This window comes from Artibeus jamaicensis, unplaced genomic scaffold, assembly GCF_021234435.1.
Source record: "Artibeus jamaicensis isolate MK-2021 breed Jamaican fruit bat unplaced genomic scaffold, CSHL_Jam_final contig_1132, whole genome shotgun sequence".
NCBI classification, from domain to species: domain Eukaryota; kingdom Metazoa; phylum Chordata; class Mammalia; order Chiroptera; family Phyllostomidae; genus Artibeus; species Artibeus jamaicensis.
This window is the reverse complement of record NW_026521221.1, coordinates 6,681,039-6,706,342: the sequence shown is the minus strand read 5'-3', so window position 1 is coordinate 6,706,342 and position 25,304 is coordinate 6,681,039. Positions and strand designations below refer to the sequence as shown.

Genomic DNA, 25,304 nt, shown 5'->3' with positions numbered 1-25,304 from the left:
CTGTTCCCACTTATTTATGTGTTCATTGGCTGATTCTTATATGGGCCTTGACTAGGGGTTGAACCTGCAACCTTGGCACAGGGGGATGACACTTGAACCTACTGAGCAACCTGGCCAGGGCCTTGGGTAGTTCCTAGTTTTTAAAAGCCTTGCTGAACTATTTCCTTGCTTCCTAACCATTATTCCTCTCCTACCTAGATACATAGGTTCCATTTTTCAATACATTATTTGAGCCTAGAGCACCTTTGTCAGTCTTGGAAGGCACTAGTTGATACAATGAATGAAGGCAATGCCAAACTTACTAATAACAGTCTGCTTTATAAAAGCTTGCTTCTAACCTATCACCTGGAATTCAGAAATGATTTTTCCTTAAGTAAATTGTAAGTAACGGTTAAGTTTCCTAGCTTGCCTTACATATGAGGTCTGTCAGGAAAAAGTCCAGCCATTGTTAATACAACTAGAGTTTGCATGACATCGATGTAACCTGGCAGCCGAGGAGAGTGGACTGGAATGCTCATGCATGAACAGTGACGACTTCACTGTACTAGTCAGTGGGGGTGGTAGATGCCGTTGAGTGAGCATGTATACTGTGTGGCTGTTACATTCAAAATGACTGAGCGAGTAGAGCAACAAACCTATGTCAAATTTTGTGTTAAACTTGAACTTTTCTTCTGAGCAAATTATTCATATGATTCAGAAGGCTGCAGCTATGGGCAACGGGTGATTGGCAGCTTCATCACAGCAATGCACCTGCTCCTGCATCATATCTTGTGCAGAGTTTTGTGGTGAAACATCAAATCACCCAGGTGACTCAGCCCCCTACAGCTCAGATCTGGTGCCCTGAGACTTCTGGCTTTTCCTAAAACTAAAATCACCTTTTAAAGGGAAGATATTTCAGACCATTGATGAGATTCAAGAAAATATGATAGGGCAGCTGATGGCAATTGGGAGAACTGTGTGAGGTCCCAAAGTGTCTACTTTGAAGGGGAAAGAGGTGTCATTGTCCTATATACAGTGTTTCTTGTATCTTCTTTAATAAATGTCTCTATTTTTCATATTACATAGCTGGGCATCTTCTGGACAGATTCTGTATGCCATATCCTGTTAAGTGAGCTGAGTTATGTTAGTAAGTTATTCTTGATATATGTGTAGAAATATTTCTTTCTTCTTTCTTGGTATAGATTATAGTAAAAATATCTAAATGGATTAAACTTATTTTTGGACTCTGCTCCACCTCCTTTCCTGTCCTGTCCTGTCCCTCATCTTCTAATGCCTTAAGCTCCAAAACTATACTTCAGTAGTTTTCGGCCCATTCTGTACTACCTCACCCCAAGTATGCCAGGCTCCAGAACAAAACTGCTTCTCATTTCCCCAAAATTCTAAATTTCTCAATTTACAGTGAAATTAGAAAGAAGATAATGTCTTTAAAAAACACAATACAATTAAGTATCATCTAAGTGACTGGAGTGTAAATGGGTATGTTAACCTAAATAAGCCCTGGGAGAAATTCCAGGTAGAGTATCAAAAGCTGAGTGAGGTATTTCAGGCAGTATGAGGAAAGTACTTAATGGGGAGGCATGGCACGTGCATGTATGCATGTCAGGGGTCACCGCTGTCTGCCGACTGCATCAGTGAATGTGAATTCTTCCTGTAGTTCAGAGCTTCTCCTTTTTGAACACAGGCTTAGTTGCTTAGTTTTTCCACCCTAGGGTCTCAATGAAAAGCAGCAATGGGAATTCAGCTTAAATAGAGAGAAAAAATAGTAGAAACCATAGAAGCATAACATAAACAAACAATGGGGCAATTTCCTCAGACTTTATATTAACTCAGCCTTCCTACAACTAAGTTATTTCAACAAATTTGAACTAGATCATACCTTCCCTTTTCTCTTTCAATTTCTTCCGGAAAACTTCAGCCCGGATCTCTTCAAAGGAGAACTCGCCCACTCCTGCATAAATCTTCTCCTTGCAGTACATCATCTTCTCTTTCTTCTCCTCAGATACTTGCTGATGGCTTTGGACTCTTTGCAGGAGATCACCCTCCTCCTTTCCAGGCTTCCTTGTGCTTAGAATGTGGTTTATGCTGGGTTCGATTTTACATGGTGTCCTAAAAGAAGCAAAATAGTTATTATTCACCATACAGGCCAAATGAACTGTTTTTTACATGTTTTGATAACACACAGGGACAATGTTATCAGCAAGACGATACTGATTGATTAAAAAAACAAAAACAAATAAGGTTGAGAAAAGAAACTAAAAATAATTTACATGATTCATTGACAATTATGTTCTAAGTACTACTTTGTTATGATGAGGACGGAAATTAACCGTAAGTTAGGGTCATCAAATAACATATTCCTTACAGGAGAAAAATCAAACCCATATGCACTACAGCCCATTTCCCACATTGTAGCAATCAAAAGAATTAGCGTTAGGAATACAGCATTTAGGGAACTGATGGTGTGAAGTTCAATGTTCTCAGCTGAAGAAGAAAGAGAGAGATAATATAGGTTGAAAAGAATGAAGCATAAATAAAGTACCTCAATCAGGATAGGGCAGGTGTTAGCTGAATCCTGGCTATTCAGAATGACTTATATACCTTTTATTTTCTTATATACCTTCTTACAACTAAAGATACTCAGTCCTTACCCCAGGTCCACTAACTCAGAGCCTTCGATGGTAGGGTCCAAGCATCTACGTGCTTAAAAGGCTTACTCAACTTACTTAACCTGATAAAGAACATCTATGAAAACCTACATGAACATCATATTTAATGATAAAAGATGGAATGCTTCCCCAGTTAAGATCAGGAACAATATAAAAATGCCCATTCTTGCTACACATTGTACTGGAAGTTCTACCCAAGGCAATGAGGCAAGAAAAATAAATAAAAGGCAACCAGATGGGAAAGGAAAAAAGTAAAGTGATCTCTATTTGCAAATTATTTAATCTTATATATATAAAATCCTAAGAATCCACTTAAAAACTACTAGAATAAATAAGTTCATCAAATGAGTAATATGTAAAAATCAATAGTATTTCATATACCTTCAATGAACAATCTGAAAACAACATTAAGGAAATAATTTTATTTACTAATAGCATTAAAAAGAATAAAATACTTCAGAATAACTTTTTAAAAGGCAAAACTATAAAGACGACATAAAGATTAGTGGTTGCTAGGAATTCAGTAGAGGGATGGATAAATAAATAAGGTAAAGGGAATTTTTAGGTCAATGAAAATATTCTGTATGATACTGTAATAATGGATGCATGACATTCATTTGTCAAAACCCAGAGAAATGTAAAATACATTAGAGTGAACCCTGGTGTAAACTATGAACTTTAATAATTTATCAATAATGGATTGTTAATTCATAACAAATACACCACACTAATGCAAGATTTTAATAATAGGGACAATTGCCCTGGCTGGTGTGGTGGCTCAGTGGATTGAGTGCCAGCCTGTGAACCAAATGTTGTTGGATCAATTCCCAGTCAGAGTACATGCCAGGGCAGGCCAGGTCCCCAGATGGGGGCATGCAAGAGCAGCTGATTGATGTATCTCTCATACATCAATCTTCAAAATGCTCTACTGAATAGCAAAATAAAATAGCAAGTTAAAAAAAAATAGAGACAATTGAATGTGGGGTGGAGGGAGTATAAGGGAACTCTTTGTGCTTTCTGCACATTTTTTCTGTAAGCCTAAAACTGCTCTAAAAAATAAAGTCTACTGATTTATAAAAAGAGTGCATAACTTGTACCTTCAAATCTATAAAACATTGTTGGAAGAAATGAGAGAAGGTATAACTAGGCCCTAGACAGGTAGCTCAGTTGGTTAGAACATCATCCCCATTTACCAAGATTGTGGGTGGACTCTTGGTCAGGACACAAACAAGAATCAACCAATAAGCCCTGGCTGGAGTGACTCAGTGGACTGAGTGCTGGCCTGCGAACTGAAAGGTCACTGGTTCGATTTTCATTCCGGGCACATGCCTGGGTTGCGGGTCAGGTCCTCAGCTGGGGGAGTGTGAGAGGCAACCAACTGATGCTTCTCTCACACACTAATGTCTCTCTCCCTCTCTTCCCCTCTCTCTAAAAGTAAATAAATAAAACCTTAAAAAATAAAAAGAGGCAGCATAATGTCTAGCACACATTAAAAAAAAAAATCAACCAATGAATGCATAAATAAATAGAACAAAACTGATGTGTCTCTATCTCTCTTCCTCTCCCTTTAAAATCAATAACTTTTAAAATTTTAATTAAAACATAAAGAAGATATAACTAGATGGAAAGACAACTCATGTTCATGGATCAGAAGATCTGATACTGATAAGACAGCAATATTCATTAAATTGATCTACAGATTCAACATAATCTGTATCAAAATCCCAGCTGGCTATTTTGTAGATATTGACAAGCTAATGGTAAAATTCATATGGAATTTCAAGGGGACTACATGGTTAAAACAATCTTTAAAAAGAACAAAGTTGGACCCACCTTCTAGATTTCAAGTTATCATAAACCTACAGTAATCAAGACTGCTTGGTACTAGCATAAGGATAGACACATACATCAATGGAATAGAATTAAGTGTCCAGAAATAAATCCATATGTTACAGTCAACTGATTTTCAACAGGATACCAAGACTATTCAATGGGGAAAGAAGTTTTTCAACAAACAGTGTTGGGGCAACCAGTATCTACATGTGGAAGAATGAAGTTGGACTCCTTCCTTATATCATACACAAACACTAGCTAAAAATGTATCACAGACATGTAAGAGCTGAAACTATAATATTCTTGGAAGAAAACATAGGAGTAAATCTTCATGACTTTGGGTTAGGCAGAGCCTTCTTGAATACAATACCAAAGCACAAGAAACAAAAGGAGGGACTTTAAAATTTTTTTTATTTATTTAGTTGTTGTCCAAGTACAGTTTTCTGTCTAGAAGGGACTTTTATCCAAAATATATGAACTCAGTTTACGACCATAACCACCCTGAACGTACCCAATCTTATGAGAATATATGAACTCTTACAACTCAACAATAAGACAAATAATCCAACTGAAAAATAGACACAGGATTTGGCCCTGGCTGGTATGGCTCAGTTGGTCAGAGCAGTCATCCTGTAAACTGAAAGGATGCAGGTTTGATCCCCAGTCAGGACACATCCGACAGGCAACTGATTGATGTTTCTATCTCATGTTGACATTTCTCCCTCTCTCTTCCTCTCCCTTCTCCTCTCTCTAAAGTCAATAAACATATCCTCTGGTAAGGATAAAAAGAAAAAAAAAGTCACATTGTTAAAAGAAATAAAAAAGAAAAACAGACGTACAAATGGCCAATAAGCCCATGAAAAGATGCTCAGCATCACTAATGATTAGGAAAATGCAAATCAAAAACCCTAATGGCAATAACAAAACAAAACAAAAACACAATAACAAGTGTTGGCTAGAATGTGGAGAAATCAAAATCATCATTGAGGTATTGTAGAAATATAAAATGGAGCAGCCTCTTTGGAAAACAGTTTAACAGTTCCTCAAAATGTTAAACATGGAGTTACTATACAACTCTGCAACTCCCTTCTAGCTATACTCGTATACTCAAAAGAATCGAAAACATATGTCTACACAAAAATGTATACACACAGAAGCATTATCCATAATAGCCAAAATGTAGAAAGAAACAACCCAAATGTCCAAAGAGTGGCTACTCTTGCAAACAGTATAGTGTATGAAAACTGAAGATATTAGTGGAGGCAAAATCATAAATGGTTTTATAATTTATGTTAAGGAGTTTGGGTTTTATCCCACAGGTTATGGAGAACTAGCAAGGGACTCTGATCAGGAAAACACATGATCAGATTGGCATTGCAGCTGTGACAGCATGAAGAATGCACGGGCTGAGTAAAGTAGAGCTAGGGAGATTAGTTAGGCCGCAGCAATCCCAGCAAAAAATGGCAGAGACACAGAAGTCATAAAGAGGAATTTGATCCATGCTACTCTGGGGGTGGCAAGTGTGGGGGTGGCTGGCATATACCTTCTTCTACCTCCTGCCCTGGGATGAAAAGGCTGCAAGCACCAGCCTGGCCACATTGGGAAGGTGGGAGGAGAGGTAAAGCTGTCCACCTCCTACAAAAATAACAAACTCTTCATCATAGTGATGCATATTCGGGCCGTGCAACTGCTCCAGGATGGGAATGACCCTGACCCTTATGTGAAGATTTATCTACTTCCTGACTTTCAGAAAGCCACCAAGAAGAAAACCAAAGCAGCCCGGGAAACAATCCCACCTACAATGTAATGCATATGATGGGATCCTCAAGGGCGACCTGCAGCAGTGAGAGCTGCAGCTTAGTGTTGAGTGAGCAAGGTTGCAGGGAATATTCTCCTTGACTAGGTGCACATCTGCCTGTGACAGCTGGTACAAACTAGAATCTTGAAGTCGTGAGTCCTCCTGAGCCCAGCAGAGCCCGGGCCCAGGGCCCCAGTCTGATGGTGGAGCAGGAGGAGAAAATCCTGTTCTTGATTTGTCTTTTCCTTTTCCTTGTGAAGGGGCAGGGCCCTTGGCAGGCCCCCCTGCCTTCTGCTATCCCCTCCTCCGCAGACTGAGTTTGAGTTGGTTGTAATGAGCGGCCCCTTAGAGGCTGTAAGGTTGCAGCAAAGTTTTAAGTTTACCTTGTGTCAAAGGGCAATGCCTGGTTTGGGGTGTGTGGGATGGGCTGTATAAAGTAGTTTTGGGGGAGGGAGAGTGGGTATCTTTAAGAAATGAAATAATGTCTGAACTGGATAGGAAATCTTGTCAGAAGGCAAAATTAGACTATTTGGACTTTTTGTATGATTAAGGTTCTTATTCCTAGGTGTGTTTGTTTTTTATTTTTCTCTCCATAGGAATTATTTGGGGAGGGGCCCAGTGGATCCTCATTTGGTCCCCTTCTAAGGGTAGGTCGGGGAGGGGCAAGGAGAGCTGCAGGTGACAGACTGAGGCTGGTGCTGCCAGGCCTTTCTGATTTTGCCTCCAAAGGAGAGCAGTGTGATACCCATATGTGTAACCCCTTTCTTACAGGGGTCTTATAGTGTTCCTCTCATCTTCCCCTACTTTGCTAGGACTTGCCTTGAAAATGTCTTCTACCCCTCCACTCTCTCACCCTTCTGGGGGCCATCTGGTCCCTGTGAATACGCTGCATGCAGATGCTCCCTTACAGGTCTGCCCCTTCATTTTTCTCTGTGAGATACAATGCTGCTTCAGCCCTTGATTTTGTTCATCCAAGGGCATCTGAGCCCTGAAATATTATGCTTTACTTTTTTTAGAAAGTTAAAATTGCAACTGAAACACAAAAAAAGATTTGTGCAGTGTATGGAGAAGGTGCTGTGACTGATGGAACATGTCAAAATTGGTTTGCGAAGTTTCATAGTGGAGACTCACTGGACGATGCTCCACAGTCAGTTGGACCAGATGAAGTTGACAGCGATCAAATCGAGACACTGAGAACAATGAATGTTATACCATGCAGAAGATAGCTGACATACTCTAAGTATCCAAATCAATAAAGTTATTGGTGAACATGAAAATGTGCCTTTTGCCGTGGCTGGTGTAACTCAGTGGATTGAGCGCAGGCTGAGAACAAAGGGCTGCCAGTTTGATTCCCAGTCAGGGCACATGGCTGGGGTGCAGGCCAGGTCCTCAGTGGGGGCACATGAGAGGCAACCACAAATTGATGTTTCTCTCCCTCTCTTTCTCCCTCCCTTACTCTCTCTCTAAAAAAAGTAATACAATTTTTTTTTTTAAAGATTGTGGAAAAAATCACATGGACTTTTGGGCCAAACCAATATAATGGTTGCTGCTACATGATATCAAAAGATAGGGGGCAAACTAGGGAAAAATGTTTGCAACTCCTATTACAGATCTTAGCTGGTTTTCTTAATCTATGAAAAGTCCCTGGGATACGTTAGGAGAAACACAAACTAGTGAAAAATGTTACAGAGAGGTCAAATAAGACAGCTATAGAAAAGAGCAAAAACAAATATAAAGTTGAACATTTTCTATACCATACTTATTCTTACAAAATTGTGTCTACAAAGTGATTTGAAACATTAAGAAAATTAAACGTCCATAAGTGTGTACTATCAATTTCTTCAGGTAATCCTTTGTAAGGGCTCATATGATTTTCTTAAGATTAATCTCCCTTGTGTTTGGTTCTTATTAGACAGAAGTTCTGCTCTAAATCCTATCTATTTTCACATTGCCGTACCACCCAGCATACAGTGCGGGGTTACAGGTTAGTTATGAGGAAACTTGCACTGGGAGACAGAATCTGATCTAGTATCAGAATTCCACAATGCCATGTACCAGACTAAATCTCAGGCTGCCTGATTATCTAGTCATCACCTGTCATTCTCTCATAAACAGAAATGCTAAGGACTAGGAAGAAAAGGCAAAAGACATATGAAGGAGCAGGATCAGAGAAAAAGTTATCATAATTTCTAATTCCTGCCAATAACAAAGGTAGAACATCTCACTTAAATCACAGTGATTAACTTTGACTTACAATTAAACTTACTCTTCAATTAGAATATTACCAAATAGTTTTTGAGCCCTAACATACTCAAAGGAACACAGACCTAAAAAAATACAAAACTTGGTCTGATTACTTTCATACCTCCCTAAAGAAGAAAATGCCTTAGGGAACTAGGACAAGAGCCTCTACCCACACTTAATAATTCCCGCCTCAGAAAATGTGGGAACCAAACTCACATAACAGGCTGTTGTGCAGTCTCTTCCACATACGGAGTAAAACTGGGAAGCGCAGAGGGTACAGCTGTCACAGAAGCGGTACTGCCATGATGCTGGTGATGAAGAAGACAACTGAAATTACCATAGTTTTTCATTCTGACACGAAATATGCAGACCATGCCTACGTATTCAAGAGAATTTTTTTAAAGGTGCTAAAAATATTCCTCTTACCCTAAACCTGAGGTTTTGTTACATTGTCAAATACACGGGATCTGAGTCCTTACCCTGTGTTCCAAAGGCCTGCCTGTGTTCCAAGGGCCTGCCTGCAGCTCGTTTTCTTTGGCCCTGGGCACAGGCGGTGCTGTCCACGGCTGCGCTGTAGGCTTAGACAGCTCTGCAATAGAAGCCTCATCAGCATTTTCATCAAAAACACTAATTCTAGAATTACTTTGCACTGGTTGAGGAAATGGATTTTGAAGTCCTCTGTTCTGGTTTGGAGCTAGGAGAAAAACATTAAAACCATGTAAAATCTTTAATTATCCAACTTAGATGCCAGAGAAGGTTACTTCTACTACCATGGAATCATGGAGATTTTTTTAATCTCTTAAAAAAAGATTTTTTAAAATAATTAGTTAACTTTTTAGTCCATTGTATATTATTATTTATAGTCTCCCTTTCCTTCTACAATCCTCTATTCACAGATATAAAAAACCCAAATACTACATCTTCCTTCAGTCATCATTGTAACAATGTCTACTTTTATCAAGACTAACCTAAATCTTCATTTTTCAGTTCAAGTTTTTCTGTCACTGGAAATCAGTTGAGACATACTGAATCTACAGAAGACAAACTACAATTAGCCCATTTACTAGGGCTGTCCTTTGTCGTAGGGCTGCTTGTTACAATCAAGCTTCATCGTTCACTGAATGAAATGCTCTTTAGGACGATCACTCCCTCATACTCTAATTCTAGGATCTCCAAGAAACAGTCTAAATATTGGTGAGTTGATACCAAGGAAGAGATAAGAGATTTTTAAAAAATATTCTCATTTACATGCATAATGCTACAAATTTTGTTAATAAAAGCTTATTGTTCTCTTATTGTTCAATGTTGTTGTGAACCTAAAATTTCCCTAAAAAATAGTGAAATAAAAATAGCTTACTGTTCATCTTTAGCTGTATAAAGATAGACCAATTTCTAGCCCCAAAAGACTGAAGACTATGTTAATACATTCTCTGAGGTTTTGGTAGGTGTAAACTTTAATTATATAAACTTTGACAATACATCTTTTTTCAACTAACAACACTTAAATAGAAACCCTTCATGCTTCCTATATTAGGTTTTTCTTAATTAAGACACAAAATTGCTGGCACATTTTGTTTTTTGTGCACACTGTGATCTCAGCTCTTCTTCTTTTTGCTACCTAGTACTCAGAAAACTAGGACAATGTCTACATATACATTATCTCTTTACATAATCTGCCTACCACTTGAGACACGAGAGTCCCATAACGTGGAACAAACTTACCCTTCAGAGCACCTCCTATCCGGCTGATTGGAGCTCTTGCTGTCTTTTTCCCTTTGCTTTTAAGTTCCGCCAGTGTACTTCGTTGTGGTACAGAGGATTCAAAAACTTCCTCGTCTTCTTCTTTCTCAAGTGCCAACAGAGTTTGCCGGGTCACTCGAGCTTGGAATTGTCTAAAGGAAAAGAATGAGCAATTAACTTTTGGTGAGATAAACACTACTCACCAGATTCAAATTTCTAATTTGTTAAAACAAGAGAGAAGGGTGGGATGAGGGAAGAAATATATAGAAATAGCCCAAATAAAGTGTTTATTTTCTCAGGCATAAAGAAGCCACCCTGGGATAAGAGGTTTGAGCTAGAATGCTTAAGCTTCCCCCTTTAAATGTCTAAGTGTGACCAAAAATACTCTGAAGATCCCCATTAGGATGTTTGAGGGTAAGATCAAAGTGACTAAGATTACAGAATTTACTAATGTCAGAGTTTTATTATAAAATTTTTAGACTTATAATATAGTTGATAAAGGTAAATAATAAGCACCCAAATACCTTCTGTGTAGACTTATCATTTGCTAACTTCTTGTCACATTATTTCATCACTGTCCTTTATGTGTCTCCCTCTCCACAGAGTGCCCCCACAACTCACTCTTTCCGGAATCACGTGAAATAAAGTTGTATACAGCATAACATTTCACTTTAGCAAAACTGGCAGAAGTTTGAAGATTAAACTTGTGCTGCTGCCAAAGTTTTAAGGAATAATGAAAGGGTAAAGACAAACAAAAACAAAAAATAAACTTCAAGTGCTGGCCAACATGGAGTAAGCCCATGATAGCACCCCCTCACTGGTTAGAATTAAAATCTCTAGAGATAACACAAAAAAGCAACTCTGAAAAGTAAACAAAAGCAAGTGGACTGTGGAGACAGTCAAACTTGATGAAACAACCCACACAGAGTTGTTTCCTCTTTCTTCCCCCTTCTATTTTTTTCCCTTCTTCTATTTTTTTCTTGTGGTTTTTTGTGGGTTTTTTGTTTTTGTTTTTGATCCTCATCCGAGGACATTTTTTTCATTGGTTTTAGAAAGAGGAAGGGATAGAGAAGCATTGATTGGTTGTCTCCCAAACACACCAGGACTGGGGATCATCCTAGGTATGTGCTAAACCAGGAATTGAACCTGCAACCTTCTGGTTACTAGATGGATGCTCCAGCCAACCGAGCCATACCAGCCAGGGCTCTCTTGTGGTTTTGAATTGTTGCAGTGGTGGTGTGGAAAGCTAAGACCCCTAGAGAAATCTCATCTTTCTGGCCCAAGACCTGCGAAAGGGAGACTCTGAGAGCCAATGGGTATGGGACAAATATGGGAGAGGGTCAGCTGAAGAAGACCTCCTAATCCTGTGCCTGAACTGGCACAAACCCTGGACTCACTCACTCCTCAGCTATGCACACACAGGGCAGAACCAAGGCTGCACAAAAAAGGCTGTGAGAACTGAGCTATAATGTAAACCACTGCCCACGTCCCAGAATATCCCCTGAGCAACACACACAGCACAAACCCAAAGGTCATGAAAACTGAACTGACACAAAGCACTACCAAATAAAACGAGAAAGAACTTGTAACATATGAATGTTGGTTACCTGCTGAAACGAAATCATCAACATTCTCCACAGAACACCAACCAACAGGACCCAGAGTATAATAATATGTTATCAGTATAAATGGCCAGGATATAATCCAAAATTACTGACATACAAAGAACCAGGAGAATGTGACTAAATTCTCAAAGGAAAAGATAACCAAGAGATACCAACATCAAGATGGCCCAGGTATGAAAGTTTTCAGAGATTTTTAAAGCAACTATTATAATTATACTCCAGGAGATAAAAGTAGAAACATAAAATGAATAGAAAGATAAAAATTCTTAGCAGAGATACAGAATATATAAAAAGAATCAAATGGAAACTTTAGACCTGAAAAACACAATATCTAAAATAAAACATTTACTGGATGGACTCAGTATCGAAATGAAAAGGGCTGAGGAAAGAATAAACAAACCTGAAGACAAACAATAACAACCGGCTGTTCTGAAGAATAGAAAGAAGTTTAAAATTTTTTAAAACAGGAACTGAGGTTAAGGGACCTGTAAGACAATATCAAAAGATCTAATACATGTGTAACTGAAGTCCCAGAAGAAGAAAGAGATAGAGGTACAGGAGAATATTTTTAAATCAAGGCTGAAACTTTTCAAATTTTGTGAATGATATACATTTATAAATTCAAAAAGTCCATTAAACTCCAAATGTGTTAAACGCAAAGTTAATCACATCTAGACACATCACAATCAAACTGCTAAAAACCAATGTTAAAGAAAAAAATCCTAAATAAACCCAGAGAAAAATCAAGACATTATAGTCAAAGGAATTAGAAGAGATAAAAAGAACAAAGTTAGAGAAGTCATGTTGCCTGATTTCCAGACTTTCTATAAAGCTACAGTAATCTAGATAACATGGTATACACCAATGAATACACATATCAATAGAACAAAATAGAATAAAAGAAATACACCTACACAAAAACGATCGAACTGAAACTGATTTCTGATAAATGTACAAAGGCAATTTAATGGAGAAAGTCTTTTCAACAAGTGGCACAAGAACAAATAGAGGCTCATCTACAAAAAAGAACCTTGGCCCAAACCCTCTACAACAATTAACTCAAAATGGATGAAAGATCTAAATGTACAAAGTAAAACGATAAAACTTCAAGATGAGAACAGTGGAAAAAATCTTTGTGACCTTTGCTGAGACAAAATTCTCAGATATACCAAAATCATCCATAAGAAATATTTGATGTTAGACTTCTTCAGATTAAAAACTTTTATTCCATAAAAGATACTGTTTTTTGTTTTTTAAATATTTATTTATTTATCTTTAGAGGGGAAGGCGAGAGGGAGAGAAACATCAACGTATGGTTGCCTCTAGTGCGTCCCCTGCTGGGAACTGGCCTGCAGGAAATTGGCTTGCAACCCACGCATGTGCCCTGACTGGGAATTGAACCGCGATCCTCTGGTTCGCAGGCCTGTGCTCAATCCACTGAGCTACACCAGCCAGGGCCCATAAAAGATATTGTTAAAAAAATGAATAGCCCAGACTTAAGCTGAGAGAAGTTTACAAATCACTTATTTGACAAAAAACCTGTATCAGAATACATAAAGAACACTTAAACCTCAAATGCATGATGCTAAATGAAAAAAGCCAGACTCAAAAGGCTACACATTGTATCACTCCACTTACAGCATTATGGAAAGACAAAACCATGGGGCTAGAGAATATATCAGTTGATGCCAGAGGCTGGGAGTGAGAGTCGGTGTTGACCGCAAAGGGGACAGCATTCTGGAATTCCACGGAGTGATGGAACTAGTCTCCATCGTGATCACTGTAATTGTTATGTGTGTCCTCATTTGTGAAAACTTGTAAACTGTACACCATAGAATAAATTTTACTGTATGTTAAATTAAAAAGTTAAATATGCCTCTTAAAAAACTGAGTAGTAACTGAGTAAACCTGCCAATCCATAGAGAGCACTTTATTAGATGTAAAAACGACCATTTATAGCCACTAGTTTTAAAGTGTTTAAACAAGCTCCAGAGAAGCAGCTTACCGGTGCTGGGACTGCAGTCTTTCCAGTGGTTCAGCCTTCTGTTGAATCCCTTCCTGAAATATCATATCTGCTTTCTTAAAGTTTTCCCTGGCTTCATATTCTTCAGCCCATGAAATGTAGAACTGAGCAAGTGAAATGCCAATCCCTTGGTTGTGTAAATAACTGTACATATCCAAAGGCTCATTGCATAAACTCCCCTGTAACAAATTAAAAGCACTGACAGTTAACCAATTTCTATTTACTTACTGTCTATTGCATGTCAAACAATCACTGGTGACATACTATCCGTAGTTTCCATGTGGAAAAATACATGTATCTATTATAATACAATGTTGTAAGGACTACACTGAGAGGACCTAAGAAACGGACAAAAATAAGAGATTAATTTGTAAGAAAAAGGGATGGGGAAGAAAGACTTCCAGAAAGTGTGATACTTACGTGTGGCCCTGAAGGAGGAGTAGACTTATATGAGACAGAGAATGGGAAAGGAAGGGCAGGACAAAGAGAATAGTTTGCTGAGGTATAGGGAAGATAGGACTTTGAAAAAAAAGGTATGATGGGTCTGGAATGTTAAGGTAACACATTTTGAATTTACCTCATAGTCAATGTAAGTGTGATGAGGTGGGAGAGCTATAAGCAGCAACAACAGCAGCAAAAAAGACATAGTCAAATCTGTATTTTAGAAGGGACCTTGTAAGACCAGATACAATGTAGATGACTCTAGTAGCTAGAAAGGGTAGGGGGGGAATGCAGGTGGAAATCACTACAATCCCACACTATTAACAGTCTGATGTGCTTTCTTTCATCTTATACAGGATAAGATGATTTTTATAATTTTATAAAGTTTTAATGATAAAAATTATTCATATTCCACTAGTGTATTATTCAGTTTACCATGCTGCTGCTTACTCTTCACTATTATTTTTTTAAAGATTTTATTTATTTATCTTTATAGGGGAAGGGAAGGAGAGAGGGAGAGAAATATCAATGTATGGTTGCCTCTTGTGTGTCCCCTGCTGGGAACTGGCCTGCAACCCAGGCGTGTGCCCTGACTGGGCATCGAATAGCAATCCTCTGGTTCACAGCAGGCCCACCCTCAATCCACTGAGCTACACCAGCCAGTACGCTTCACTATTATTTTTAAATAGATCAATGTTCCATGTGTAGATCTTACATCAATTAAGAATATTTTTGGATATTCCCATTTTGCATTACTGCCTTAAGAAAAATTCCTTAATTCCTTAAAAAGTCCATAGGAGGGCTATGTTAGAAACTTAAAAATTGCTTTTTAAAAGTTATTTGAATTTAAAATGCTAGTAATAATTCCAAAATACTAATTCATAGAAAATACTTAATTTTAAAACTCCTTAATTTCATATAAAAATGGCATTTCAGTATTCTAATTAGTTATTTTACCACCGGGTAGGCTAACATTTTCTCCTACTTATTTATTAGATGTATTTTCTTGCATACCTACCTTTTCCTAATTGTCTAGCCTAAGATAAGTCCTCCTTGTATGTATACCCACACAAGTCAATACTTTCCCTCTTTCTTTCTTTTTACAATTAATTGCTTAACATCTGTCTTCCCCAATAAAGTAAGCTCTGCAAATGCAGAAAACATTGCAATTTACTATATCCCAGTCCCTAGCCAGGGTCTGGTAGAAAAGGGTTGAATAAATGAAATGCTCCATTTATATCTCTGACAAAGCAGTTAGTATTTTATACTTTAATTTTGCAGTAATTCAGTAAACGGTTGTTTTCTGCTTACCCACATTAGTGATGTTTTCCAATATATTAGAGTATGTCAAGAAAAGTTATAACTCTGTTGTCAGTATAAGACCCAGTCCTAACATTAATTGCACTTTAACAACTTTGTGAATCGCTCTAGTGCACAATGGAACAGCCAATAAAGGGTGGCTGTCCTATGGTTACTCCAGAGTGCTAAATGAGATCACTTCAGAAAACGTAAATAAAGGGACAACGTGGTCAGAGTAATAGATCCAAAAGTTAAACAAGTCTTTTTGGTAACGCCTAAAAAGCCAAACTAAAACAATATTACCCTTTTAACTAAAAATACTGGGTATTTCTAAGAACAAACATTTCCTTAGCTAGACAGTAATTATCCCTTACAAAAATAACTGACTGGAGACATCTTTGTGCACATGAAAACAGTGAGAAAGCCATCTGTTACTCCTCCTGACTATTTTATTTTTTTTAAATAGCAAAATAGTTTAATATGCACCTTGTTACCCATGTACAAAGTTAAGATTATGAGGCAGAGGACTTACAGCCAAGACAGAGGAGTAGGTAGACATGCTTTACTTCCTCACACAATCAAAAAGAAGGATAACAACCAATTTAAAAACATAAAACCAGAACTGCCAGAAAATCAAACCGTATGAAAGTCCGACAATCAAGGAACTAAAGAAACACTCATCCAGACTGGTAGGAGGGGTGGAGACGAGAAACCAGGGCAGAGAGGACTTGCAACAAGGCAGCAGTGGCTGGCTGACTGGAGCAGGAACGGTGGCAGCTAACGGAGTGGGCAGTCCCACATTCCTATGCGGATAAACCAGGAGGAACAACTGGGGAACAACCCAGGGTTACAGAGCAGGGAAATTAAAGCCTCAAAACCTATGGCTGCAAAATCTGTGGGGGTTGTGGTGGCAGGAGAAACTCCCAGTCTCACAGGAGAGTTGGTTAGAGAGACCCACAGATCCTAGAATGTACACAAGCTCACCCACCCAGGAATCAGCACCTGGAAGAGCACAATCTGCTTGTGGGAAGCGAGAGAAGTGATGTAAAGTGGGGTGAGCACCAAGCAAACAGCATTGTTCCCTCTCTGACCTCTCCCCTACATACAGCGCCACAACTTAATGAAGCAGGCTGCCCAGCCTTGGCAAATACCTGAGGCTACACTCCTTACAATATAACAGGTGAGCCAAGACTAAGAAATATGGCCCAAACAAAAGAACAGATAAAAACTCCAGAAAAAGAACTTAGTGATGAAGAGATAGCCAACATATCAGATGCAGAGTTCAAAACACTGGTAATCAAGATGCTCACAGAAATGACTGAGTAAGTTTGCAAAATAAAGAATGAAGTGAAGGCTATAAAAAGTAAAATAAAGAAAAATATACAGGGAACCAACAGTGAAGGGAAGGAAACCAGGACTTGAATCAATAATTTGGAACAAAAGGAAGAAAAAACATCCAAATGGAACAGAATGAAGAAATAAGAATTTGAAAAAAATGAGTAGAGGCTGAGGAACCTTTGGGACAACTTTAAACATTCCAACATCTGAATCGTGGGGGGTGGGGGGAAGGGGAGGGGAGAGAGAGGGGGAGGAGGAGGCGGAGGAAGAAGAAGAGCAACAGCAAGAAACTGAAAACTTATTTGAACAAACAATGAAGGAAAACTTCTTCAATCTGGCCAAGGAACTAGACATAGAAATCCAGGAAGCCCAGAGAGTCCCGAAGAAGTTGGATCCAAGAAGAAACACACGAAGAAATGTCATAATTAAATTACCTAAGATTAAAGGTAAGGAAAGAATCTTAAAAGCAGCAAGAGAAAAGGAGACAGTTACCTACGAAGGCGTTCCCATAAGACTATCAGCTGATTTTTTCAAAAGAAACCTTACAGACAAGAAGGGGCAGGAAAGAAATATTCAAAGTCTTGAAAGGCAAGGACCTTTATCCAAGATTACTTTTCCCAGCAAAGCTATCGTTTAGAATGGAAGGACAGATAAAGTGCCTCCCAGATAAGGAAAAGTTAAAGGGGTTCATCATCCCCAAGTCCTTATTATATGAAATGTTAAAGGGACTTATCTAACAAAAGAAGATAAAAAATATGAACAGTAAAATGACAACAAACTCAAACTATCAACAACTGAACCTAAAAAACAAACACTAAGCAAACAACTGGAACAGGAACAGAATTGATGGGGGACTTAGTTTAAACAATAGCTAATAAGCTTAGTAATCAATGCATATAAAAGCCACTGTTTTCAGGAACCAAAGGTATGACCCACCCTGACTCCAGGAGATGATAAGCTGTTCCACCTCTGTTCCTCAGGACTGCAAGCAACCCAGGGCAAGAATGCTGCAGTTTTTTAATCCAATTACCTTTTCCCTGAATTCTAACCCCCTTACCTACACTTTGTTCTCCTTACAAAAGGTCATTTCAAAATGAAATTTAAGATGGTCTATTAGAGTACAAACCACTGTCTTCTCAGATTGAAGACCATCTGAATAAAGCCCCTGCAAAGATTTAATCCCTGCCTCTGTTCACTGGATCTGGTAGGTAACTGGCAGTATGAACACCAGGTTTTCCTGTTTCAGAATCAGAGAAATGGAGATCACACAGAGGGTTATCAGTGGGGAGGAGAAAGAGGGAGAATAGGGGGAAAAGGTACACGGAATAAGAAGCATAATTGGTAGGCACAAAATAGACAGGGGGAGGTTAAGAACAGTATAGGAAATGGAGAAGCCAAAAAACTTAAATGTACAACCCACGGACATGAACCAAGGCGGGGTAATGCTGAAGGAAGGGGGTTAGGAACAGGGCGGAGGGGGATATGGAGGACAAAAAAATGGGACAACTGTATTAGCAGAATCAATACAATATACTTTAAGAAAAAAAAAAACAAAGTTAAGATTATTGCTGATCTTTTGAATTTGAGGATTGTCTAGATCAGTGCTTCTCAGATTACCTCAGGGGCCAGCTTTGGGGGGTGTGTGAGTTGTATTAAAATTTCCACTCCATTGTGGACAGATACTTTTAAAAATACAGTAGAAACAGCCCTGGCTGGTGCAGCTCAGTGGATTGAGCACATGACTGTGAACCAAGGATTGCCAGTTCGATTCCCAGTTTGGGTAACGCCTTGGTTGTGGGCCAGGTCCCCAGTAGTGGGCACTCAAGAAGCAACTACATATTGATGTTTCTCTCCCTCTCTTTCTCCCTCCCATTGCCTCTCTAAAAATAAATAAATAAAATCTTTAAAAAAAAATACGACACAATAAAAACGGAAGTTACTAGATAAATGATAATGCAGTTGGATGCTGTGCCAATGTTGAATGGTTAACAAGACTTCTAAGTCATTATTCTAAATTTTTATACTTATCTTGAACAGTCTGCAGACCATTCTTTCAGTAACACTAGACTAGATTGACTTTTTACTTTACAAAAATGTCATTGCTGTTCAGTAGCAATGCCAAGTTAACATAAATGAACAGAAAAATTATTCCAATTAACTGTTTCTCTTAATAGTGCCAACAAAATATAACCACAGAATCCTGGGATTAAGTCATTTTAGATGTTTGCCTAGTGTACCTTTTAATAAATCACATAGGTAAATATGGTATTCACTTCCTTCAACAACCACATGAAAATTACAACTACAGAACCACCATCAGAACCACCTGAAATCTGGCTGAATGGAAGTCTTACAAGTAGGGAATTAGAGAAGAAGCCACATGGAGACTGGTAGAAGGGCCAAAGACATGAATTGGCTGGTCCCACACTCATGTGTGGAAGACAAAAATTGGGAGGGATAGTGACATTAGAGGAAAGGCAGTGTGCAAGATCCTTTTGGTCTCTCCCCTTGAAATGTCCACAATTTGAACAGCTATAACTCAACAATGAGTTCCTGTTCAATGCACAAATATACCTGAAACTTCTCAAGGTGGGCTAGTGGAGCAAAAGAGAGAAAAGGAAGAGAAGCTGATAGGACCCACGGATTCAGCTTGGCATCTGAGAGCCCACAGTAGGGCTCTGCTTAGAGAAGGGAGGAAGCTGGTTGTAGTTGACATGCCCTTTAGCCAGGAGGGGCAAAAAGATTCAGTGGGCACTCCTACAGGAGTGTGCAGTAAGAACTGCAGCAGGGCTGACGGACCTGGGATAGGACACAGCACAGGAGCGTGGCTGTGGTTATTGGGTGGTTAGCAATTCGGACAGAGAAACAAAGCCACAGAGACTGGTAACCTCACCTTAACTTCCCAGGACTTGACGCCCTTTGCCCTTGGTGTTGGGTTGTAGAATACATTATCTGCAAACCTGAAAACTAGTACTACAGCATCACCTTTTCCCCTAAACAAAGCGTGTATGTGCTCTCTGACCAATCCCAGAGTCCGGTCATAGGGGGAACAAAACAGCAAAGAAGCTGGCAGGTTCTCCCAGCCCTCCCGAACTCTATACGCTGCAGCTACACTGACCCCAGCGTCTGGCTTTGATGGAGAACACTGGACTTCACAGAGCTAAAAACAAAAACAAAACAAACAAGAAACCCTTGTGATTCAGTACCACCTACTGAAAGAATGGAAAGACCTCTTCTTATTAACTTGCTAGAGATATGATACTCTCACACTGATGCCTAGACAGAAAAGGAATCTATCAAATATGAATAACCAAGGTAGACAAATATCATGAATAACCACGGTATAGAGGCAGGTTAGAAAGAAAATGAAAAATCTTCAGAAAAAAACCCTTAAAGACATGGAAATATGTGACATAAATGACAGACAGTTCAAGACTGTAGTTCTTGCCCTGGCTGGTGTGGCTCAGTAGATTGAGTGCCAGCCTGTGAACAGAAAGCCACCACTTAGATTCCCACTCAGGGCACATGCCTGGGGTACAAGTCAGGTCCTCACTTGGGGGCGTGAGAAAGGCAACCAATAATTGTATCTCTTGTACACTGATGTTTCTTTCTCTTTCTTCCTCTCTTTCCCTCTCTCTAAAGGTAAATTTAAAAAATCTTAGAAAAACAAAATACTACAGTTCTAGAAATACTCAACAAGATGTAAGAAAATACAGACAGGTAATTTAGCAAGCTCAAAAAATAACAAACAACACAAGTCCTTCAAAGAGATTGAAACTTTAACAAAGAACAAAACGGAAATTCTGGAGAACAACTCAACCAAAGAGACCAAGAATGAACTAGCAACACAGGAAATAGAGCAAACCAAATGGAGGAAGAGATCAGTGATTATAAAAAAAAAAAATCCAGAAATGACACGGAGGGAAAAAGAAAGAAACTTCAACACTAAAAAAAAGTCAAAGAACTCTACAAGAGCTATCTGACTCCATCAGAAAGAATAATATAAGAATAACAAGCATACCAGTACAAAGAGAGGGAGAATGGGAAAAAAGAGCATAGTCAAACAAATAGTTGACAAGAACTTTCCAAACTTACAGAAAGAGCTAGATCCTTCAATTCAAAAAGCAAACAGAACACCTACTTACCTCAATCTAAAGAGGCCTTTTCCAAGGCACATTGTATTAAAACTGTCAAAAAAGAATGACAAAGGAAGAATTCTCAAGGCAGCCAGGGAAAATAAGAAAGTAACCTATAAAGGAAAGCCCATTATCACCTTCTCAGGAGGAACTCTACATACCAGAAGACAGTGGAAACAAACACTCGAACTACTGCCCTGGCCAGGTGGCTCAGTAGGTTGGAGCGTCGACCTGTGCACCCAAAGGTTGCGGGTTCGATTCCCAGTCAGAGCACATACCTAGGTTGCAGGTTCTACCCCCAGTCAGGGCATGCACAGGAGGCACTGATGTTTCTCTCTCCTTCTTTCTCCCTCCCTCTCACTCTAAAATCAATTAAACAACAACATATCCTTGGGTGAACATACCCTCGGGTGAGAGTTAAAATGAAAAAAACAATTCAAACTACCGAAAGAAAGAAATGATCAGCCAAAAGTAAAATATCCAGCAGAATTACCCTCTAAAGATGCAGGAGAAATGAAGACTCTCCCAGACATAGAGAAGCTGAGGAAATTTATTAAGGGATTATTCTACCTAAAACAAAGAACAAAAGGTCACAAATCTACAAGTAAGATCACCAACAAACTTACAGCATAAACAGGGATAATTTGTGACAACAAAACATAAAAGGAGAGGGAGAAAAGGTCTAAAATTGCAAAGGAGAATGGAAGTCAGATGCATTCAAAAGGAAAAGAACTACTCTATATACGAAACTTTCTTTTTCATAAATCTAATGGTAACCACACACACACAAAACTGAGACACACAGACAGAAAAAGAGGAAACAAGTATGGAACAGCACCAAACAAAAACAATAGACAGAAACACAAAGGAAAAGAACCAATGGAAGTCTCCTGGTATGCACCTGACAGGGGACTGATGTTTCCCCCTCAGCCTCCCTTCCCCTCTTTCTAAAATCAGTAAAGCATGTCCTCTGGTGAAGATTAAAAAAAAAATCACTATACATTAAGGCTGAGGGAGAAAGAGAGTTTCTGGAGACACAGGTAGTTCCTCTTAAAGTACCCATGCACAGACTTACTCACCACCTCTAAGCTCCAGCACTGAAGCAGTAGCATGAAAGTCACTAGAAACATACAAGGAGGAATTGAATTGCATGGCATCAAGGCCAGAGCTGGGGGTGCAGCTTTCTCCCAGACAGAGATGCTGCCAGAGGCCATTATTCCTTTGATAAGCCCATCCCATACAGAACAGGCAGGCTGGCACCACATCTAAATCTCCATCAGCTTGGCTCACACTATTTGCTCTACCCTGGTGATTCCCTGAGATACTACCTCACCAAATTTTGGGCCCACCTAAGCTGTTTCCAGTGGCTTTTCCATAAGATTTGTCTGTGTTGGCTCATACCTCAGATTTTCCTAAAAGCTCTCAAACAAGCAGCATCTGGCCTCAACCTGCCCTGTACCTCTTGCTAAGTGGCCCCAGGCCCAGCACTAGCAGCAGGCCACCTAGGGTTGACAGTTTGGCCTCACCTGGGCACCCCTAAGCCCAGCATAAGTAGCATCATCTGCAGATGGTTTTGAAGCTACCATTGGCAACCCCAGGCAGAACACAGGTGGCAGCTGACCTTGGCCTGCACCTCCCAGAAGGACAGCTTCAGACCATGTCAAAGTACCACAACCCAATCACCTCCACAACCAATACACTCAAAGGAAGACTCAGTGAGCACCAGCTATGCTGGAGTAAGTCCTGCTCTGTGGGGTGGGTCCCTAGCTAATCTTCCATGTTGGTTAGAGGTCGACAAAGAGAATCCTAAAAGAAGCAAGAGAAAAGCAGTGCTTTATCTACCAGGGAGCTCCCATGAGACTGTCAGCTGATTTCTCAACAGAAACTTTGCAGGATAGAAGGGATTGGCATGAAATATTCAAGGTGATGAAAACCAAGGATCTACATCCAAGATTACGACACCCAGCAAAACTACTATTTAGAATTGAAGGACAGATAAAGAGCTTCCCAGACAAAGAAATGTTAATGGGACTTCTTTATGAAGAAGACCAAAGATAAAAAATATGAATACTATAATGGGTATAAATACATAGCTATCAATAACTATTTTAAATGCAAATGGATTCAATGCTCCAATCAAAAGCCATAACTGACAGGTGTGGCTTGGTTGGGTGTCTTTTCACAAAGTGAAAAGTCGCTGGTTCAATTCCCCGTCAGGACACTGCCTGGGTTGTGGGTTTGGTCCCTAGTCAGGGTACACGCAAGAGGCAATGGATCGATGGTTTTCTATCACATTGATGTTTCCCTCCTTCTCTCCCTCCCTTCCCTCCTCTCTAAAATAAATAAAATCTTAAAAAAACATAAAAAGGCATACAATGGGTGAAAGGATAAGAAAAGAAGACCCTTACCTATGCTGTCTACAAGAGACTTCATATTTAAAAACACACATAGACTGAAAGTAAATAGCTAGAAAATTCTATTTCACGTAAATGAAAATTTAAAAAACTGGAATAGCTATACTTATATCAGACAAAATAGACTTTAAAATAAAGACTATAAGCGATAACTGACATTACTTAATGATAAAGGGATCAAGATAACAAAAGGATATAACCCTTATAAACATTTACATCTTCTAGACATAAAATCAACAAGGAAACAATACTTAATATGACACGCCAGTTCAGATGAAATTTTCAGAATGTTTTACTCCAAAGCAGCAGAATATACATTCTTTTCAAGTGTACATGGACATTTTCTGAGATAGACCACATGTCAGGACACAAAACAAGTCTCATGCACTGGCTAATGTAGCTCAGTGGATTGAGTGCTGGCCTGCAAACCAAAGGGTTGGTGATTCAATTCCCAGGCAGGGCACGTGCCTGGGTTGTGTCCAGGTCCCCAGTAGAGGGTGTGTGAGAGGCAACCACACATTGATGTTTCTCTCCCTCTCTTTCTCCTTCTTTGCCCCTATCTCTAAAAATAAATAAATAAAATATTTTTTAAAAGAAAAGAAACTTGAAATCAACTATAAGAAAAAAACTTATACACACAAACACACAGAGGCTAAATAACATGTTACTAAATAACAAATGGTTAACAGTGAGATCAAGGATGAAATCAAAAGATACTTTGAGACTTCTATCAGGATGGAGGCACAGGTAGACACACTTCGCCTCTCACACAACCACAGAAAGAACTACAACTAGATTTCAAAACAAGTAACACCCAGAACCATCAGAAAACTGAGCTATACAGTAGTCTGACAACCAAGGATTTAAAGAAACCATATTCATCCAGATGGGTAGGAGGGGAAGAGTTGTAGAGACAAGTGGAGAAACGCCGAGACACTGTGTGGCACAGAGAGGTGGCAGAATGGTTGCTGCCATAGTCACGTGTGGTGGATAAAAATCAGGAGGGATACCTTGGGAGCCAGCAATTCCAGCTCCAGGCCAGACCATGTAGCCCAGGGTTCCAGCACCAAGGAGATAAATCCCCATAACTTCTGGCTGTAAAAACCAGTGGGAGTTGGGGCAGTGGAAAACTGCTGGATTTTCAAGAGACTCCATTTAAAGGGCCCAGATAGACTTAGAACATACAGAAATCTACCCACTCTGGGATTCAGCACCAGAGCAACAGCTGGAAGGGTGCCATTCACATATGGGAAGTGGGTGAAGTGACTGGCAATGGGGTGAGTGCCCGTAAACCTCCAGAAGCCAGGCAGTGGTACTGTCCGCTCCCTAACCTTTCCCTACACATGGAGTCACAAAGTAGTGAAACAGGTTGCCCTGCCCTGGCAATCACCTAAGGCTTTGCCCCACATAATTTACAGGTGCCTTTTCTACAACAGGTCATGCTGCTAAGACAGTGAGTCAAAGCAGCGCCACCTAACACACAGAAACAAACACAACTAGTCTGCCAAATTGAGGAGACAAAGAAATATGGCCCAAATGAAAGAACAGAATAACATGCCAGAAAAAGCACTAAACAAAATGGATATAATCAACCTATTAGATGCAGAGGTCAAAACACTGGTGATCAGGATGCTCAGAGAATTCATTGAGAATGGCAACAACATAAAGGAAGAAATGAGGGTTATACTAAGTGAAATAAAGAAAAATCTACAGGGAACCACCAGTGGAGAGGAGGAAGCCAGGATTT

The 25,304-nt window shown here is 39.4% G+C and overlaps 1 protein-coding gene across 1 annotated transcript in view; it reads right to left on the bottom strand.

Moving 5' to 3' along the window:
- The window catches only part of BUB1B (BUB1 mitotic checkpoint serine/threonine kinase B), a 66,013-nt gene that overhangs the window by 27,268 nt on the left and 13,441 nt on the right, over positions 1-25,304 (bottom strand). The window contains exons 5-9 of the mRNA XM_037161808.2: positions 13,912-14,108; positions 10,264-10,433; positions 9,021-9,235; positions 8,758-8,849; positions 1,877-2,106 (exon numbers count right to left, since the gene is read on the bottom strand). Of these exons, the coding sequence (XP_037017703.2) occupies positions 1,877-2,106; positions 8,758-8,849; positions 9,021-9,235; positions 10,264-10,433; positions 13,912-14,108 (904 nt within the window). The remainder of the gene's footprint in view (positions 1-1,876; positions 2,107-8,757; positions 8,850-9,020; positions 9,236-10,263; positions 10,434-13,911; positions 14,109-25,304) is intronic.